Here is a 20638-nt window from a genome sequence, read left to right as displayed (position 1 = left end):
AGGAGATGAGGTTGGTCAGGCAGGACCTGCCTTTCCCAACCCCACACTGGCTGGGCCTGATCCCCTGGTTGTCCTGCCCCTGCCATGGGATGGCACTGAGGAGGATCTGCTGCATGGACTTCCCTGGTCCTGAGGTCAATGGGACAGGCCAGGAGTTGCCCAGATCCTCCTTTTGGCCCTTCCTGTGCATGGGCATCCCATGTGCTTGTTGCCAGTCAGCTGGGACTTGTGCAGTTGTGCAGCACTGCTGGGGAATGAGTGAGAGTGGCTTGGCCAGCTCCTTCTCCAGCTCCCTCAGGACTCTTGGCTGCATCCCATGTGGGCCCAGGCACTTGGGGGGGTCTCACTGGCAGAGCAGGTCACTGACCATTTCCTCCTGCATTGTGGGGGCTTCACTCAGCTCCCCATCACCAGCTTCCAGCCAAAGCCTGCCTGCCAGGTGTCCAAGGGGTCAGTTCTGCTGCCCCCTCCTTCCTTCCCCCACAATGGAAAACTCCCTCATTTTGGGTCCCTGTGCCCCAGACGGCTCCAACCACCACCTCACCCACCAGTCCCACAATCATGGAATGCTTTGGCTTGAGAGGGGCCTTCAAGAGCATCTCAGCACCCTCAGAGTCAAGAATTCCTTCCTACTATCTCCTCCAACCCTTCCCTCTATCCGTGTGAAGCCACTGCCCCTTGTCCTGTCACTCCAGGCCCTTGTCCAAAGTCTCTCTCCATCTTTCTGGTTGGCTCCCTTCAGGCACTGCAAGGCCACAATCAGGTCAGCACAAAGCCTTCTCTTCTCCAGCCTGAACAATCCCATTTATCTCAGCCCTGAGATATTTCTGAACCTCCCAGAATCCAGGGGCCATTGGGACCCTGCAGAACCTCCTGCATTCAAGTGCTCCTTGTGAAACTGCAGGCTCTCCTGGAACCCAAGGATTCCTGGAACACTGCAGAGCTCACGGAACCAAGGGGCCACTGTCCCACTGCAGCTCCTTCTGAAGCACAAGGGACCCTGGGACAATGGGAAATCTCTGAGAATCCAAAGGGCATTTGGGGACTGCAGGGCCTCATGGAACTAAAGGAACCTTTGGAGACTGGGGAAGCTCATGGAATCAAGGGGCCATTGTGACATGTGGGGCCTCCTGGAACCAAAAGAACCCTGAGAATTTCTGTGGGAACAAGTTAAGGCAGCAGCAGCTGCATTCAGTTAATCAGGACCCAAAAGGAGTGTTTTGGCCTTGACTGGTGTTTTCCATCAAGAGAGTGCTGTTTGCCAAAGTGGAAACCACTTGGAACACTCTGCATGGCAGCCTGTGTTTTTGTCTGGTGGCTGAACACAGCCAGCACATGAGGGGAGGGGAATGTGTGGGATCAGGGCCCTGCTTTGGGGCCATGCTGGGAATTCCAGTGGACTAAAAGACAAAGCCCAGGTGCTGTTTCCAAAGGAACCCCAAGGAAAGGGGGACGCCGGAAATATGGGAGGACAAGTCCCAAAATGGAACTCTGTGTGTGCAGCCTCATTTTCTCCTTCAGTGTCCACAGGAGAGGGAGCAAAAAGTGGTGATTTGGACCCAAAAACTGTTCAGGGGGGAAAATGAGGATTAAGGGGACAATGGGAAAATGGGAGAAACAGGGAGAAGGGTAGAAAAGAGGGGGTGGTCTGGTGGGTCTGACGGTCCCATGGGGGGTCTTTGGGCACAGGCAAGTTGGCAAAAGGGGCTGGCCCCCCGAGCTCCCAACTGACTGTGGGGTGTCGGGGGCTGCTGGATCCAATCTCAGCCTTGAATTAATGACAACATTTTCAGTTCAGAGGAATTACAGAGGTGTGATTGAATCATTTTTGTCCTCCAGGTTTAATGATGGCAAATCAGATCGATTCATAGAAAGAAATTTATTTAGGGTTACAAATGATCAGACAAAAGACTTCATCAGAATTATTTACTGCACAATAGAAACACTAAAACTACCAGAGTACAGGATAAGACAGGACAGTGCTCTACACTAAAGCAATTGTTGAAGCAATTCTACTCAAGCTGGCAGAAAAGCAATAATTCTTAATTAGAGATGGATGGAACTCCCCCAAACCAATGCTCATGGGGAGATCTCTGCTCTCAACCTCCAGAACTGACCTTGGGGGGTCCCCAGCCAAGGCAGGAATCTCCACACACACCCCCAAAAAGGATTCTGTTGGAAGAAGCTGCCCCTGGGAAAGGGGACTGGCCCTTTGTGGTCAAGAGGGATGAACTGACAGTCACTGGACTCCAGGGGTTGCCTCAGCATCAGGGGCTTCATTCGAGGTGGAAGCAGAGGCCGACGCTCTTCCTGCAGTCGGGGCACTGGTAGGGCTTCCCTTACTGGTGGGTCCGTTGGTGTGAGGTCAAGCCAGAGCTGTCGGTGAAGCTCTTCCCACACTCCCCACACTTGTAGGGCCTCTCCCCTGTGTGGATGCGCCGGTGGGTGACGAGGTTACCACTCTGGTTGAAGCCCTTCCCACAGTCGGTGCAGCGAAAGGGCCTCTCATCCGTGTGTGTCCGCTGGTGCTGGATGAGATGTGAGCTGCGTTTAAACCTCTTCCCACACTCCCCACACTTGTAGGGCCTCTCTCCAGTGTGGATGCGCCGGTGTATGACAAGGGTGGAGTTCCGGTTGAAGCCCTTCCCGCAGTAGGTGCAGTGGAAGGCCCACTCCCCTGTGTGTGTCGGCTTGTGCTTCAAGAGATCTGAGCTGGTCTGAAACCCCTTCCCACATTCCAAGCACTTGTAGGGCCGTTCCCCGCTGTGGATGAGCTGGTGAGAGCGGAGGCTGGAGCTGGTCCTGAAGCTTTCCCCACACTCAACACACTTGTAGGGCCGTTCCCCGGTGTGAATGCGACGGTGCACATGGAGGCCAGAGCTGTCATTGAAGCTCTTCCCACACTCCCCACACGTGTGGGGCTGTTCCCCAGTGTGCAAGCGCTGGTGGGTGAAGAGGTGGTATTTTCGCATGAAGCTCTTCCCACATTCCCCACACGTGTGGGGCCGTTCCATGGTGTGGATACGCTGGTGTCGGATCAGGTTGGAGCTGTCAGTGAAGCTCTTCCCACATTCCCCACACATGTAGGGCCGTTCCCCAGTGTGGATGCGCTGGTGGATGCAGAGGCTGGAGCTCTGCCTGAAGCTCTTCCCACACTCCCCACATCTGTAAGGCCTTTCCGCACTGTGGATAATCTGGTGCTGGATCAGAGTGGTGTTGCTCCTGAAGCTCTTTCCACATTGACCACACGTGTACGGATGTTCTCCAGTGTGGATGTGCTGGTGGGTGAGGAGGTTGGTGCTCCTCCTAAAGCTCTTCCCACATTCCAAACACCTGAAGGGTTTCTCCCTGCTGGAAGGCTGCTCAGGGATCACCAGCTCAGAGCTCCCCCTCAAGCTCCGGCCGCCTTCCCGGCACAGGCTGGCTCTTTCCTCCTCAGAGCACCCTGGGATGGCTTTGGAGCCCCTCCTGCGGGGGGATCTCCGGCCCTTTTCCTCCCCGCTGCCTTCCTGCACCGGGGAGCCCTTCAAAACGGCCTCTCCCACCAGGGTCTCACGGGGGGATTTGTCCTCCGGGCTCTCCGTCCTCACCTCGGGGCCTGGGGCAGGAAGCAAGAAGGACAGGCAGGGGATTTGCCTCCGGCCCACAGGGAAGGCCAAGGACATCCCCCCAACTCCGGCCCCGGCAGGACGGCGGCGCCAGTGGGGTTGTCCTGCAGCCGGGGCCATGCTCGGCTGACAGAGCCAGCACAACACCCGCCCAAAGGGACACTGACTTCCTCCTCACCTGCCTGGGGGGCCCAAGGCATCTTCCTCTTCCTCGCAGCCTCCTCCTCCATCCGCCCAAGCTTTGGGAAGGACAAATCCTGATGGGGGGGAAAACAAGGGCTGAGTGCGTTGGCTTGGGGGTTCCTCCTGCCCAAGTCCATCTCTAGAACTCACCAGGCATCCTGTGATCATAAAAACCTCCAAAACACCAACATTAAGTCCAGAAAACCCCAAATCATCGAGATTCAGGCAAAAGCCCTTCAGAAATAGTGAGAAGACTCCTGCCCGCAAAAAGTTGACATTCAGCTAAAAAATACTCTAAAATATGAAGATTAGCCCAAAAAAATTCTCCTAAGAGTTCCCCTTCTCTGGTTTCCCCCCTCTGGGGATGCTTGGGGTCCCACTTAGGGATGCTGGGAGTGTTGGGGGTCCCAGGGGTCCCTTCTCCTCTGACTCTCGCCTTCGGGATGCCGCATTCCCAGACATTCCCCCTCTCCAGGTTCTGCACTTTGTTGTCCTAGGGGATCCCAGGGGTCCCCACTGGCCAGACTTCCCCTTTTCCATGCCCCCCCTCTCCAGGCTCTTGAAGCTCCTCCCTCTCTCCAGCCTCCCACACACTCCAGGGATCAAGGCATGGGGACACCGAGGCACCCCCACCATCCCGCTCCCGCTCTCCCCCCTCCTCTTACCCCCTGTCTCACCCCTTTCCCATCAGCCCCCAAAACCCCGGCTCCCCCCAGCTCCCTTTAGGGGTGACCCACCGCCCCTCAAGCTCCCTTTGGGGGTCCCACCCGCTCTTTTCACTTCTCTCTGTACAAAATTGCTTCCTAATATCCAACCTAAACCTCCCCTGGCACAGCTCAAGACCCAGCCCTCTTGTCCTACTGCTGCTTCCTGGCACAACAGCCCCACCCCCTGGCTCCAACCTCCTGGCAGGGACTTGCAGACAGTCAGGAGGTCTCCCCTGAGCCTCCTCTTCTCCAGCCTCAACACCCCCAGCTCCCTCAGCCTCTCCTCACACCACTTGTGCTCCACTCCCTTCCCCAGCCTCGCTGCTCTTCTCTGCACCTGCTCCAGCCCCTCCAGGGCCTTCCTCAACTCAGGGGCCCAGAGCTGGACACAGCACTCCAGGGGTGGCCTCACCAGCGCTCACTCCAGCCCAACAATCACTTCCCTGCTCCTGCTGACACACTCTTCCTCACACAGGCCACCAGCCATTGGCCCTCTTGGCCACCTGGCCACATTCTGCCTCCTCTTCAGCTTCCTGTCCATCCCCACTCCCAGCTCCCTTTCTGCCTGCCTGCTCTCCAGACACTCTGGCCCCAGCCCGGGGGGCTGACGGGGCTTCTTGTGGCCAAAGGGCAGGACCCGGCCCTTGGCCTGCTGGAACCTCATCCCCTTGCAATCAGCCCATGGATCCAGCTGGGCCAGGTCCCTCTGCAGAGTCCTCCTGCCTTCCAGCACATCAACACACCCCCAGCTTGGTGTCACCTGCACATTTGCTGATGAAATGCCTGGTTCTGCAGCAGCTGCAGATGCTCAAGGGGCAGCAGGACCAAGTCAGGGGCCTGGGGGGGCCTGGGGGGCTTTGGGGTGCAAGAGGGTCCTGGGGGAGCTGGGGAGGGGCTTTGGGGATTGGGGGTACAAACCAGTACAGACCAGGACAGACCAGTACCTCCTCACTGCTCCCCAGATCTCTCCTGGAGCTGGGCCACGTTGTCCTGGGACATCTGAGCCCCCACCACTGCCTTCCCAGTACAGCCCAGTGCCCTCAGTACAGCCCACTGTGTTCCTGTCCCAGGGTGCCGGGTGATCCCTCTTTGGGGGGGAAGTTGGAAGGGATTTGAGGCGGGGCTGGGGGAGATTTCAGGGGATCTAGGGGGGGGTTGGATAGGAATTTGGGGAGTTTTGGGGTGCTTTGGGTTCATTTAGGGGAGTTAAAAGGGGTCTTGGGAGGTCAAAGGGATCTGTATGGGGAGGGGATTAAAAGAAAATGGGAGTTGGGAGACATTTGGGGGGGTTAATGATGTCTAGGGGGAAAGAGGAGGGGCAGCACCAAGAGCAGGTGAGTCCTGAGACCCCCCGGGGTTCCCAAGACCTTCTTGGTGTCCCTAATTCCCCCCTTAAATCCCTGAGACCCCCCTGGTGTCTCCAATGACCCCAGGGCCTCTCCATGGCCATAATTCCCCCAATTCCACTGTCCCCAAACCCCATCCCTGATGTCCCCAACCTTCCATCTCACCCCAGGAGCCCACCCTGGACCCTCTGACACCAAAAACATTCCCCCTCCCTGCCATGTTCACAGAAAGGCCAAGGGCACCTGGGGACACACTGGGGACAGTCGGGGGGCTTTGGGTGGCACTGGGTGTTTACTGGGGGATATGGGACACACTGCGGGGAACCAGGGGGCACTGGCAGGGACTGGGAGCGAACTGGGGCACACTGGGGGGGCACTGGCAGACAACTGGGGAGTTACTGGGGGATTATCAGGACACACAGGGGGGACACTGTGAGGTTACTGGGCCAAACTGGGGCCAACTGGGTGCTCAGTGGGATACATTGGGTGGTCACTGGGGGGTTACTGGGCCATCCTGAGGGTCACTGGAAGGTTATTGGGATATACTGGGGGCACTGGGATCCCCTTACCCGGATGTAGTATATCTCCCCCCTCCGATTTTGGGGGGCATCCCTAGGACCTCTCCCCTGGGGGCTGAGGGACCCCTTGAACCCACTGCTGGGCTTTAGGGGACTCCACAAAATCCCCTCAAAACCCCTGAAATCCTCTCAGAAATCCACCCCAGGACCCACCGAAACGTCCTCAAAGACCCCCCAACTCCCCTAAGAGACCTCACCACCACCGCCCCCCCGGGCTCCCTAAACCCTCTCAGTGACCCGCAAAACACACCTGGGATCCCCCAAGCCCAGTCAGGGATCCCCCCAGTCCCTCTAAGGGAGCCTCAAAGCCGTCTGGAACCACCTACAGACCACAAAAACTGCTGCAAAGGTCCCTGCAAAACCCACCCAGGACCCCCAAACCCCCTCAGAGATCCCCCAAGCCCACCTGTGACCCCCCAATCTCCTCAGAAACCCAAACTCCCTGAGAGACTCCCAAACCCCTTCAGGGACCTTCAACCTCCCCCCCCCCGGGGCCCCTCAGGACACCGAACCCCCTCAGGGACCCCTCAAAATCTCCTCGGGAACCTCCGAACTCCCCCGCTAAACCCTCCCGAGCCCTCCAGCCTTTCCACCCCCAGCCGCGCTCCCCGCAGCCCCCGAGGGGATCCCCAGACCCCGCTCCCCCCGCAGACCCCCCCAGCTCACACACCCAAGCGCAGCTTTTCCCGGGGCCGCCGCCCCCGAATCCCCCACGCGCCAAAGATGGCGCCCTTCGCGCGCTGCGGACGGAGACACCCCCGCCGCAGCCAATCAGCGCGCGGCCACGCCCCCTGCCCGCCCTCCGCCCCGCCCCCGCCTCGCGCGGGGCACCCCGGGAGATTCCCCAGTCAGTGCCCGGGAACAGCCCCGGCAGCGCAGCCCCCAAGGGCACACGATGGGCTGTGGGCTGGAGAGGACCCTCCTCAGCCTGGGCAGCAGGGCTGCAGGGGGGGATTCCCTGACCCTCCCCAGATGGGCCCTTCCTGCCCAACAGCTCCTGCTCCAAAGGGCTCCCACACACCCTGGGCCACTTGTCCCACTTGGGCACTGGAGCTGCCCCAGGGCATCTCTGGGCAGTGACCAGCTCTGGCACTGCTCTGGCAAGTCATGGCCTGAAGCCATGAGTGTGGAATTTAGGGGACACTTGAAACCTCTGCAGAACAGGACTCTTGATAATTGCTGAAGGCTTCCTGGCCAGCATTGACAGACCTTTGATTTTCATTTTTTTTAATCTCAACAATTTTTCTCCACTTGTTTTCATTGACAACACCTTCTATATATTCTATTAAGCTGATTCTTTCATTTTGTACATGAATAGTTTTGTGCAGCTACTTATCAAAGTAAATATCCCATCAGTGATTCAGTTATGGAAACCTGGCTCAGAGGAAGTTCCTGATTTTTGGGCACCTTTCATCTCTCTAATTTTGCCTCTTTTCTTCTTCCTCTTCCTATTTTTGTCTTGAAAAAGCTCTCCAGGATGTGTGTGCCTGGGAGTGTTTTCACACTCTGAGCTGTGCCCTCTGCCATGGGACAAATGCACCTTCCAGAGAAATCTGCCCCTCCTGCTCACAGAAGCCCTCTGAGTGCCCAGGTGAGATGGTGCCCAGGCTGTTTTGCTGGTGTGGAATGAAAGGGCCAGGCCAGAAAGGCAGAGGAGGGTGATGGAGGAGACAGGGCCATTTGCAGGGGATGTGTGTGAGGCTGGGGAGATGAATGTCCCTGGGCCAGTGAAGGCTGTTCCTGGAGTCACCCCAGAAGTGTCAGGGCTCTGACAGGGCTCCAGAGGGCATCCTCAGTGCCCCTCCACTTTTGAGGGGTCCCACTCCCCTCCCACTCAGTTTGGGGTCCCACCACCCCTTCTGTCCCCTCTGACCCCCCTTTTCCCACTGACCACCCCCTTCCCACCCCCCACTCACCCGAGAGCTCCTCGCCCACAGCCGGGAGGGCTCCCAGCACCACCAGTGCCCAGAGAAGTCCCCCCAGAGAAGGGGTTGGGTGGGATCCTGGGTGAGCTTTGAGTATGTTTAGGCAGTCCTGCAGAGCCTGTGTGGAGGTTTAGGGTGTTCAAAGTGTGCTGGGTGCCTTATTGAGAGGCAGGTGCCCTCCCAGAGCCCCCCCAGAGCGGGCTGACAGGGGGGAACACAGGGGGGTCCCCATTCCCGATCCATCCCGGGGCCTGTTCTGTCCCCCCCAAACTCGGCTCCACCCCTTGGGATTCCCCTAAGCCCCTTCCCCACTGCCCCCCAATAACCGGGACTGGGGAGAACTGGGAAGCTTTCCTGGGATCAGGAGTGGCAGCAGGGGAGGGGGGGACACACGACCCCTCCAAAATCCTCACGGGGACAGGAGGGGTCCAGGCTGGGCCCGAGGCCCCGGGGAGGGGCTGCGGCCGCCGCCGGCTCAGGAGCTCTGTGGGGAGAGAAAAGGGGGTGACACCGGGGTGGGGGGTCCCCGGGGGGGGCACAGACGCTCTGGGGGGACACACGACCCCCTGGGACCCCCCTCACGTTCTGGCGCAGGTAGAAGCCGAGCCCCAGCGCCAGGGAGACGAAGGCCAAGAGGAAGCCCCCGGCCCCTCCTTGGCAGCAATTGCTCAGGCTGATGGAGCCCGGCAGGGCCGGGGCCGCCGGCGGTGTCCGATCCCGGCAGGAAGCGGGGAGGGCCCCGGGGAGCGGCGGCGGCGGGCGGGGCCCTGGGGGAGCCGCCCCGAGGGGTCCCCGCCGCCCGTGGCACTGAAGGAGCCGCCCCGGGACGGGCCCTGGCGGGGGTCGCCAGAGAGGGGGGGCGAGCTCGGAACGGAATCAGCTCCGGAGAATAAACCAAGGGAAACCAAAGGGCCGCGCCGGGGGAGTCTCCGCCGCCCCGGAGCTAAAAGAGCTGCCCCGCGGGACGGGCGAGGAGGGGCGGCGGTGAAACAGTCGCCCGGGGTGTGGCGAGGGAGGGGGGAATGGGATAAAAGAGAGAGAATAGAGGGAGAAATCGCTTTGTCTCCCCCGCCCCAACTCCCTTTTGTATACAGATAAAACCAGGGATCAACATGTGCTTCCCTTCCCCCTTTTTCCCTCAGGGGAACAAAAACAAAAAAGAAAACCTTGGGAAAGAGAGAGAAAAGCCAACTCTGGAAAACTATCTCGTCTGAGATAAGTTGTGCTGCCAAAGGAAATGCTGACTCCAGAAGTGCCCTAGGTGGGGCAGAGCCCCCACCCTGCCCACTCACACACTGCAGCTCAACATTGGGGTTTTCCCCTCCCTGGCACTGCCCAGTCCATCCCCTCCCTGGTCCCCCCATCTCCCTGCCCCTGCCCCAGCCCAGCAGAGCAGCACACTCAGGTCTGGCCCTGCAGCAGGACATGGAGGCCATGGAGCTCAGGGACAGGCCCTCTGGGTCTGCAATGCTCAGCACATCATCAGCTCAGGCAGCTCCTGCAGCCCCAGGGCCAGCCCCGCTCCCCAGCACAGCAGCAGAGAATCGGCCCCGGGCTCCTCAGGCCCCATTTGCCATCTCCAGGGGCACTGACCACCACCAGCACCAGCTGGAGCAGCCTCACCCCCACAGCCCCCACAGTGGGACCCTGAAGGCAGCACACGGACTCCAGGGAGAAACCAGCAAGGCAAGGACCCTCTGGAGAGTCTGCTCCTTGGCCTTGTTCTTGAGAGCCCTGGAGAAGAAGAGCTGAGGCTTCAGGCTGTGCCCGGAGCAAATGGAGCCCCTTGTGTGGTGGAAAGAGTGCAGTGGAGCCCAGCTCATGCCAGCAGTGCCATGGCCACAGGACTGACCCAGCCCAGCCCAGGGACCAAGGCCCAGAGCACTGAGGCCTCAGCCAAGGCCCAGAAGGGGAGGGTGGCAGGAGAAAAAGAGCAGCTCTCAACAGGCCAAATGCTGCTGCTCCCTGGCACTGCTGCTCTGCTGGGACTCTTTCCAAGCCCCTCTGCACACAGGCACTGCCCTGCCAGACTCATCAGAGGTCTCAGAAGATTGAACTCACAAAAACAAGTCACTGAAGGATCCTTGACTTTGTTTCAATGCATTCCTCATTTACACAGGCTCTGGGTCAAATTCAAGATGTAGACAGTGACCCAGACATGGGATGAATAATCAATATTCACTGTACACAACTTTATCCCAGGAGAAAACCCACATGAAACCCTTAACCCAGCACCACAAAACCCTGAGCAGGCAGGCTGGAACAAGGAGTCCCATTCTGAATGCTATGGAAGAGAAAACAGGCCCTTTGTGCCTTCAGAAAAGCATCCAGCCATCATTTTCCTCAGGGCATCCTTGAAGTAAAAGATTTCTTAAGAGAGATGCCAGAGTTTGGCAGCAGGCTGTCCTTCTCAGCTTGGAAAATCTCTGCTAACTTACCTAACAATGGTACAAACCCCCCACCTTAATGTTGTCAAACAGCTGCATCTGCAGGATTCATGTTCCAGCATTACCTAATGCACAGTTATCACACCTCTTTTTAAAATTAAAGGGGAGGAAAAAAAAAGCAGAGGGTGGGGGGAGACTCCCCACCCCAGTCATCCATCAAGTGTACATCCTGGCCACTGCTCCAAAGAAATTCAATATATGCTAAAAAGATATAAAAAGACTTTAAAAGCTTTCAGAAATAAAAGTGCTTCAGAAGCTAGATTTTAAGATTGCCAAGTGCGTTTTTACCAGATTATAAAGTTGACTGAAATGCCAGGATACTGCATTTTGGAAGTGGCAGCAGCTCACATATTGCCTTGTATTAGTGGCTGAAGTGTGTTGCTGATTCCAAAGCTGGACTATCATCATCTGTGGAGGAGAGTAGACAAATAAATAAATAAATAAATAAAAATTGGCATTCCCTACCAACCCTGCTGCCTTGAAGCACTCTTTTCAAGTGCGGCCTCCACAAGAAAAAAAATGTGAAGACCACTTTATTTTGATTATAGTGCTTTCCCCAGGCAGGAATTTTTATTTCAGTTAGAATCTTTGAACCATTACATTTTCAGGGAGGCATTTTTATATTTACAGTTGACATCTTCAGAGAAGAATGAAACCTTTGAGCAACAGCTCTAAAGCATGAAGGTTGCCTGCAGGAAATACTTAAATTATTTTACATCCCAATGGAGCCTGTTGTTTTTAGCTAAAATTTAATAATCCTTAAATAAATGACCTTTCTTTTACTGAAAGCCTGCCCTTTTGGAAAACTAACTTCCCCAAGGAACATATTTGAGTGAATAAATGCCAAACAGAGGCATTTAAATCTAAACATTTTCTCCATTTATACCTTGTGAACATGTAGTTCCTAAATTCCCAACTGCTACCTAATGTACAGAACAGTGGTGCCTTGGTTGAATCACATATCATTGATTTCAGAGTGTCACAGGGATCTCATTGACAGGAATCAATTATCATCTAAAATCAATCAAATATGTTCATGCATTATCATTCATCGAATTTGAATATCCCCAAATTAATTGTAAACATGTGAAAGAACCTAGAAATAAATTTTGAACAGGTACAGAAATAAAAATCAGTCAACTTTGAGAAGATAATAGTGCATCTGAGCATGTTTCATGCCTGCTGGGGTAAGTTAATGGTGAATCACACCTTCCCTTCCCAGCACAGGCTGAGATATATTCTTTTTGGAACATGAAAATACCCAGGGACTGAAGGCAGAGGACACACCAGTCAATGATCCAGCGTTATTTTATGAACAGCCTGTTACACCCCCAATATCAAACATGCTGCCAGGATATTACAAAATGCACAAGTGTGTTACACTCTGAAAAACTGCACATTGTAAGTGAGCCACTGCACTTCAGGGAGAAAGAAAGGAGAGAATTCCTGAATCTCTACCAAAAGCAGGAATAGATGTGGCCACTTATCCAAAGAGCTGTTACTGTTGCTGAGGACTCCTCTCTGAACCCATTCACCTGTCATTCTGTCAAGGTAATAAATCCTTCCACTCCTTACAGCACACTCAAAAGCACCCTGCTATTTAATTTCAATGGAAAAATGGCCCCAAGTGTCTAAAACCTTTCCTTTTGCTCATGTAAAAGTGCTGGCATTTTACTTCCTTCCTGATAAGCCAGTGCCAATGGACCTGATTATTCTTTTCTTATTCAAAGCACATCAGTAGTTCCAAAGCACTCTCAGTCTTATCAGGTGCCTGAACAGCACAGTTACTGAAAACAGTTTGTCCTGCTCCTCTCTCCTTCTGCCAGGCTATCAGATAAACCCAACTAACTCTCTGTATTTACACACCATCAAACATAAGCTGTGTCTTCAACCCACTGTAGCCTGTTTCTGGCATGTTACAGGTTTTCTGCTTGACATTAGTTGTACCCAAAACAGCAGCAGTGAATTAGCTTAGAACAAAAACACAGTAACTCCATTGCAGGTTACACAAAAGGGACACGGGATAGGAAAAAAAAGAGAAACATTTTGTGAAGGAAGAATGATCACTCTCATCTCAGTAGTTCACAGGTATTTATCTGGTGCTACTTGAAAAAGAGCATGGAAGCAGCAGGATTCAAATGCATTCAAAACAGACCTGACACAGGCCTCAAGAGTAGAAAAATAATTTCTTTTTTTTGTTTATTTTATTCTCCTGTCCTCTAGGAACTGTCTCTGATTTGCAAGGGGTGAGAAAGTGAAAGGAAAATGGTTACAGCATCTGAAAGCATTTAAATGCCTTTACAGTTTTTGTCTGTGACAAGACTGATTTTCATGATCCAACCTTCATTTGGCACTAAAACACCCCCACAAAAACAAACAAAAAAACTCTCTCCCCCAAACAAGCCTCTCAGCAACTCTCCTTTTCATTCAGTGTCTCAGATACAGAATTTTCAGTGCTGACTACTGAGGAATAACACAAGATCAGCTCCTTCAGAAGGGCCACGGCTTTGAAGGTTTTGCTTCCTGCCCAGCCCTAGGGAATAGGCACAACATCTCCCTTCCTTCTTCTCAGGATGACAGGATATCCTCGGGGTGAGCAGTGTTGGAAGAGTTAAACATTAACCTGGCTGTGCCCTGGGCACTCTCAGCTGGCTAAATGAAAAGTTCTGGAACTCTGGGAGAAATCCTGAGTTGCAGCTCTTTGATTAAGTACAGCCTTCTTTAGAAGCTGAAGCTCCAGCCCCTGAGTGGAGGATCCTTCCCACCACTTCTCCCACTGACAGTCCCCCTGAGCAATAAAATATCAAACATAAAAAGACAGTGGCATTCATCCTCCACAAAGACAGGACCAAATCCTGCAGCCAATTTGATGACAGAAAAAAAATTTAAAAGTAAATAAAGAATACACAGAAAATTTCTTGATCCTTAGTTACATTTCCAGTATATGGAGAACTACACAAACTGCCAGTAGCAGAGTGCTCAGAGTACATAAAGGAGTGTGATTTCACCATTTTGTTAAATGTTGGTTTCACTAGATTTTCACATCTTATATTTCTTTGAAAATATTCACGTGTGAGATTGAAAAAAGTGTTTCTTTCAAAAACAGCTCTAGAAACCAACCCAGAAACAGGGGGAGAGGGGTGAAAGAGCAGCAGTCACACGTACAAGAATGGTCTGAATACAGCAAGTCACCTCCTGCCCACCCATCCTGGCACCTGATGGGAAGGAATTTTGGAAATGCTTAGGAACAAGCTAGCACTACATTTTAGATATGACTTTTTCATCTCTACATCTACCGGACTTTAAACTGTTTCATGTCTGTAAGGGGGGTACTTTTTAATTAGATGATCAATGGAGCATAGAGGCGTGAGAAAGGAATCATATTAGGATGTGAAACCAGCCAGAGTATGGTACAATGTAACTTCATGGCACAAGCGAATTGTAAGGTCCATTGTACTTTTTAGTAAGTCAGCTTGATATCCCCTGTTATCAGAGCTGAGTTCTTCCTTGGTTTTGCTACATATTGCAAGATAGATACATCTACCCTTGAAACACAATGGTAGAGGTCATACACAGGGGTGAGAAAGATGATGATGGGAGGAAGATTCTGTGGGCAGGGGTCGCTGGCCCCTTGCCCTACAGCAGGGCACGCACAGACTGTTGCTATCAGGTGATGAACAGGTGGGGTTTGGCTGCCACTCAGGCATCACCTTATACTGGGTACTGGCCCTACGTGGTGCAATGTAGAGCTGATAAAATGGGGTGTCAGGACTGCTGGGGTGAGCGATCCTCATCCTGCCATGGAGACTGTGTTGTTCCGTGGGGACGCCCGCTAAGCACGGGCACCGACCAGCTGCTGCAGATCCTGGCAGCCCTGGCCTGTCTGTGTGGGTAAGCACAGTTTATTGACAGGAAGCAACTGAGAAAGCAGATGTTTTATATCCTTTTTTGATGTCCTTGTAATTCCCTTTTTACTAGTTAATACTGTATTAAAAGCCACTCGTAGTATTGTTTTAATATCCTTTAAATGTTCCTTTTATTCCCTTATTACTAGTTAATACTATAATAAAAGCCGTTCATAGTATTGTATGAATGCCAACTGATAAAGCAATTATTTTGTATTCTTTTTTAGCTTTTGATTCTCTTTGCTAGTTTTTTATTCTTACTGCAATAAAAGATTTTTTGTACTGTTTGAATGTCTGTTGTACTTGTCTTTATTCTGGGCATGTATTCAAATGAACTAATACATGGGGGCGCAGCTCTTTGGGGAAAGAGATAGGTAGCACCCTTGCCAGGACTCGGGGAAGTGGCAGGTCTCCTCTGGTCAGGACTTGCCAGAGCTGCTGATTTGGGTGCAGCCCTGGCCAAAGGGCTCCCAACAGCATTGGTGCCCTTGCCCACACCTTCCTTCTCGGTGTCAGCCCCCCTGTTTAGGATGGCCACCAGCCAGCACTTCTCCCAAGGAGGCCGTGCCAGCTTGTGTGGAAGGCCCCGTGCCCTTCCTGCTGCGACTGAGTCGGCGGCCGAGGGGGCTCCTTGTGCTGCCGTGAGCAGGCACAGGAGGGGAGTGTTTGCTCATTTCTTGAGCCGTTCCTACAGTTCAGGTCCAGCCAGATTAGATACTTCAGAGAGCGGATTCCCTCCAAGGTGGGGCAGGTTGGCGGGGCTGGGGGAGGCCCCAGGCCACGTGGCACTGTGTCCCAGGGCCCTTTGTGACACGCTGGGCACGGCCGGTGGGATGGAAGGGGGCAGGGTGTCCAAGGGCCCTTTATGACCCGCGGTGACAGAGGTGCTGCTGGTGACACGGCCCCAGTGTCAACAGTGCTCCTCGGAGCAGGCGACGGGACAGGACGGGACAGAGCGGTGCTGTGCGGAGCCCCCGCGCAGCCAACTCGTGCCTTGCTGACCCGGAGCGTTTTGGAGGATTTTCTCGCTTTCAGGTGACCTCGAGGCATTTCCACAGGATTTGGAGACCCGGAGTTTCTCCGAGGTGTCTCTAATTCCTGTGGCAGGTGCCCTTGAGACCCTTTTGCAGGACTTGGAGACCCGGAGTTTCTCCGAGGTGTCTCTAATTCCTGTGGCAGGTGCCCTTGAGACCCTTTTGCAGGACTTGGAGACCCGGAGCTTCTCCGAGGTGTCTCCAATCCCTGCGGCAGGTGGCCTCAAGGCCATTCTGCAGGACTTAGGGCCCGGAGTTTCTCCGAGGTTCTCTTTCTCTCTTGCAGGTGCCCTGGACACCAGACTGTGGCATGGCAGGGAGACGCTTCAGCCTGCTCAGGCTGTTCCGGAGGAAGAAGGAGGAGGAAAGCCCTGGGGCTGCTCCAGCACAGCAGCCTGAAGAGGTGCAGCAGGTGCAGCCCCCGCAGGAGGGTGAGTGCTGGAACTGGGCCACAGGGCTGGTGGCTGCAGCCCCCTTGGCCTCATCCTGCCCATCCCCTCTGGACATGCCCAGGGAAAGGGAGGGGGGCAGAGGGGCTGATCTCCCGGCAGCCGTGCTCCATCCACTGGGCATCCCGGGGCTGGCCCTGCCTGCTCCTGGAGCCCAGGCCTGGGCTGTGTTCTCTGGCCTCTCCCGCACACCCTCAGCTCTGAGCACGCTCGCTCTTTGCCAGATGCAGGCCAGGAGCGGACAGAAGAGCAGCTCCGTGCCCGTGGCCGCTTCCGCAGGGCAGCACAGGTACCTGCAGCCATCCCCGCCTGGGCTGGGCCTGCTCTCACTGCTCAGCCCAGCACCGCTGTCGCGGCCCTCCAGGGGAAATCCCTCTCTTCCCTGCCCTTCTTTCTCCTGCAGACATTTATGAAATTCATGGGCAGTCGGCGTAGAAAGGCCAGGATCACACCAGCTGATGTCCAGGCCCAGCCTGACACCATCCCGACCCAGCTGACAAATCCTGATGTCAGCACCGCGTCGACTGCTGCCCCAGCAAAGTGTGACACCACAACCAGTGATCACACAACCCACTGGGACACCACGTCCACCGATGATGTGTCACACTGTGACTCTGTGCTGCCTGGTCTCACGGAGGAGGCCGACACCACAACGACGGAGGGCGTGGCGAGCACTGACGCCGCGCCTGTTCAGCGCCTGGCCGATACCCCCAGCCTGGAGTTTCTTGAGGAGAGAGCTGTCTCTGCTGAAGTAAGCAGCCTGTGGCCCCCCAAGCTGGGTGCGCTGGGCCCCCTCAGCCTTTGAGGCTGGCACAGTGTGCTGGGAAGGGAAGCATTTCTCGGGGGAAGCTGGGCAAGTTGCTCACTCTGGCAGCTCTCCACCTCTCCCCTGTGCATCCTCCAGGCCAGACTGTGGGACCTGGGGACCTGGGGCTGCTCAAGGCATCTCCAGTCCCTGGGTCAGGTGCCCTTGAGGCCAGACAGTGGGATGGGATGAGGCGACCTATTTCCCAGGCTTCTCTCTTGCAGCTGCCTTCAAGGCACGACTGCAGGACTTGGAAAGCCAAAGCTTTTTTAATGGCATCTCTGCTGCAGGTAGCCATAACACCAGACGGAGACATGCAGCAGAGACCCCCTACGGTGCCCAAGCTGGCCTGGGTGAAGGAGGAGGAGAAGGAGGAAAGCCCTAGGGCTGCTCCAGCACAGCAGCCTGAAGAGGTGCAGCAGGTGCAGCCCCCGCAGGAGGGTGAGTGCTGGAGCTGGGCCACAGGGCTGGTGGCTGCAGCCCCCTTGGCCTCATCCTGCCCATCCCCTCTGGACATGCCCAGAGAAAGGGAGGGGGGCAGAGGGGCCGGGGCTGATCTCCTGGCAGCCGTGCTCCATCCACTGGGCATCCCGGGGCTGGCCCTGCCTGCTCCTGGAGCCCAGGCCTGGGCTGTGTTCTCCGGCCTCTCCCGCACACCCTCAGCTCTGAGCACGCTCGCTCTTTGCCAGATGCAGGCCAGGAGCGGACAGAAGAGCAGCTCCGTGCCCGTGGCCGCTTCCGCAGGGCAGCACAGGTACCTGCAGCCATCCCCGCCTGGGCTGGGCCTGCTCTCACTGCTCAGCCCAGCACTGCTGTCGCAGCCCTCCAGGACCCCATCCCCCTGGACAGCCTGTCCCAAATGGTGTGCCAGAGACATGGAGACTTCCAGGACACTCCAGCTCCTCTCTTTGCCAGCTTTGGCATGTCAGCCTCCAATCCTGAGGCCAATCTGCCTCCTTGCCCCACAAGGCACCGTGGCTCTGTCACCTGGGCCCCGCAGTTGCCCAGGCCACAGAGCTGTGTCCCAGACCCCCCTGAGCCAGAGTTGTGACTCCACAGAGCTGCTCGCACCATGTGGAAGACACTCATCTCCTCCAGATGGACTAAGGAGCCGGTGCTGCAGATCCTCTTCCGTGTGCTGGAATACTGGCCAGCACACAGGAGACGCACCTCTGATGGGGATGAGAGAGATGTCTTTGCCCTGGCTGTGAGTTTCTTGAGCTGGCCTCTGCTCGCCCCCAGGTTGCCTCTGGGATGCCTTTCCATCCTCCCTCACCACTGCTTCTCCCTGCCCCAGGCACTGGGCTGCAAGCCTGGCTTAGGGGGATGTTCAGGGACACCAGGCTGGGGGACCCCCCTGTGTCTCCTCTGGCCTATCCCTGCCACGCTTGGGCCCTGCCACATGGACATCTGGGCCCTGAGAGCTGTCTCTGGGTGCTTTGTCTTTGGCAGGGAACTGTGGCACTCTGGGAGATCATCCAGCTGTCCCACTCCTGGTGCCCAGGGGGAGTGAAGGACAATTTCCCGCGCCTCCTTCTGACTCTGCTCTTCCAAGTTTTCATCAGCACAGAGGAGATGTCAGAGGAGGTCGAGACCTTCTGGAGGCGATGCCGGGAGCAGCGCAGCCTTCCCCCCAACCCCAACAGGTGCTCCATCCCAGTCCCCTCTCCCTGCCACGCCCTTGGGGCTGAGGCCAGGGCTCTGTGCCTGACCTGGGCTGTACTCTGCACACAGGTTTACAGTGCAGACCGTTAAAGCCCTGCTGCGCCAGCTGCTGGATGAGGACGTGTTGATGGCGATCGGTCGCAAGTGTGGCTGGGACATGCTCCTCAAGGCTGACAGCCACCACTATGCAGTGGGTCTGCTGGCCAGGTGAGAGCCCTTTCTCCCCACTGCCCCACACTCCCACAGGTCATTTCTGCCCTGTGCAGAGGCCACCCCACACAGTGCCCGTGCTGCTGGGCCAGAGGGCCTTGGCAGCCAGGGATGGCTGAGCAGAGTGGAAAAGGTGGAGAGGGGCGGCTGCACAGGAGGAGCCACCTCCCAAAGTGCCCACGTCCTCTCCTGGGCTGGTGGTCAAAGACCAGGCCTGTGTGAGTCAGTCCCAGGAGAGCTTTGCCCACCTGGCTCAGGGTCTCTGGCACCTTTATTCCCCCTTGCAGGGAGCTGTGCCGTGTCTCCCGCCCCTTCGGTCACCGCATCGCTGTCAGCCTGCTCCCGCGGCTCAGCAGGGGAGACCCCCTGTGGGAACTGCCTGCCCTGGCATTCCTGGTGGAGGTGAGCCTGATGGCGAGCGCTGCCTGGCCCAGCTGCCTCCCCCTCTCTGCCCTCTCACAGCTGCAGCCACCCGGGACGGTGCCTGCACCCTGTGCTGCTGCCTGGGCACAGCCCCGGGCGGGTCCGGGCTCCTGCCGGCCGGGCACCCTGTCACTGCTCCCTGCCTTTCAGGTCCTGCACTGCCTGAACCCCAGACAATATGGGCCCAGCGTCCTGCAGATTATTTCCAGGCACCTGCGCAGTCAGTGCCCGGAGAGGCGTCGCCTGGCGCTCCGAGGCCTGGTGGTGCTCAGCAGGGATCCCACAATGGTGAGCAGGGGGCAGGGGCTGAAGCCGGGCCGGCAGCGTGCGGCTGTGCAAGGCAGTAGCTTGGCCTTGGTTGGCCTTTGGCAGCTGTGGCAGCTGCTCCCAGCTCTCCTCCTCCCCGTTCAGCTGCCCGACTCCTTTGGGACGCACCTTTGGCCTCTGGGCCCCGCGGCAGCAGCGTGGGGCTGCACCACAGCATTGTGTTCCACACAGGCTATGAGCATGCGGAGCCTGAGTGAAAGCCTCCTGGAGCTACTGCAGGATGCAGACACGGACGCAGTTCAGATGACCCTCTCCGCGTTCATCAACATTCTGCGCTTCCAAATTGTCAAAATATCCAGCCCAATAGCCCTGAAGTTGCTTGAGGCGCTGCGGCCACTCTTTGACAACGTAAGGCTCTGTGCCCCTCATCGTGGGCACTGAGTGCTGCCAGGAAACTTTGGGCCCAGTGTCCTTTCAGGCCTGTGCCCTGGTGGGCCTGGAGAAGCCAGTGCTGAGGTCTTTTCCTCTTCCTTTGCACCAGGAGCACAGCCAGCTGCAGCAGCTCTCCATGCTCCTCTTCCAGGAGCTGATGGAGGCGACAGAGAGGAGCAGGAGCCTAAAGCCACACGTGTACCTGAGTCTGGTGCCATTCTACTTCAACTGGCACAATGAGAACAAGCGTGTGGCAGAGGTGAGGACTCGTGGGCTCTGTTGTCCCCATGGCAGGAGGCTGCTGTGCCTCCTGCCCTGGCCCATGGTGGCCTGCAGCCTCCTCCTGGCCTTGGTGCAGGGATGCGGGTGCTGTGCCCTGGGCTGCGGTGCCATGGCCCGCTCTCTGTTGCTGTGCAGGCCTCTTGGAGAGCACTGTTTGGTGCAGCCAGGTTCCTGAAGTGGTGGGATCTTGAGGACTTGGTGACCATGGAGGAGCCATGGAGGTTTCCCGAGTGCCTGGTAAGGACGGCCCCAAAGCCCCAGCCCCTGATGCCCAATGTGTGGGGCTGGCAGGGTGCCTGTGTCCACTGCTGCACCCACAGACACCAGCCTGTGCCCCACACACTGCTCCCTTCCCTGGGGCGTGCGGGCTCT

At 56.2% G+C, this 20638-nt stretch overlaps 3 protein-coding genes across 6 annotated transcripts in view; 2 read left to right on the top strand and 1 right to left on the bottom strand.

Annotated features, from left to right (window-relative positions):
- Positions 1–2291: 2291 nt before the first annotated feature.
- LOC135405272 (zinc finger protein 501-like) overlaps positions 2292–20638 on the bottom strand; it is an 895895-nt gene continuing 877548 nt past the window's right edge. For 2 of the 4 annotated variants that reach the window (XM_064639938.1, XM_064639936.1), the window contains exon 3: positions 2292–3598. In XM_064639938.1, coding sequence (XP_064496008.1) covers positions 2340–3598 — 1259 coding nt within the window. In that variant the 3' untranslated portion in view covers positions 2292–2339. Of the gene's footprint in view, positions 3599–3786; positions 3969–20638 lie in introns of those variants that run through there. The other 2 variants (XM_064639935.1, XM_064639934.1) reach the window with 2 other exon arrangements.
- On the top strand, positions 15849–17010 carry LOC135405547 (uncharacterized). Its single transcript, XM_064640255.1, has 2 exons — positions 15849–16164; positions 16407–17010. The coding sequence occupies exons 1-2, from the start codon at positions 16044–16046 to the stop codon at positions 16985–16987; spliced, it is 702 nt and encodes a 233-aa protein (XP_064496325.1). The 5' UTR covers positions 15849–16043; the 3' UTR covers positions 16988–17010.
- LOC135404575 (maestro heat-like repeat-containing protein family member 7) lies at positions 18446–19268 on the top strand. Its single transcript, XM_064639311.1, has 4 exons — positions 18446–18633; positions 18722–18859; positions 19150–19230; positions 19265–19268. The coding sequence occupies exons 1-4, from the start codon at positions 18563–18565 to the stop codon at positions 19266–19268; spliced, it is 294 nt and encodes a 97-aa protein (XP_064495381.1). The 5' UTR covers positions 18446–18562.

Source organism: Pseudopipra pipra, chromosome W, assembly GCF_036250125.1.
Source record: "Pseudopipra pipra isolate bDixPip1 chromosome W, bDixPip1.hap1, whole genome shotgun sequence".
Lineage (NCBI taxonomy): Eukaryota > Metazoa > Chordata > Aves > Passeriformes > Pipridae > Pseudopipra > Pseudopipra pipra.
This window is presented reverse-complemented; position numbering and strand designations above follow the sequence as displayed.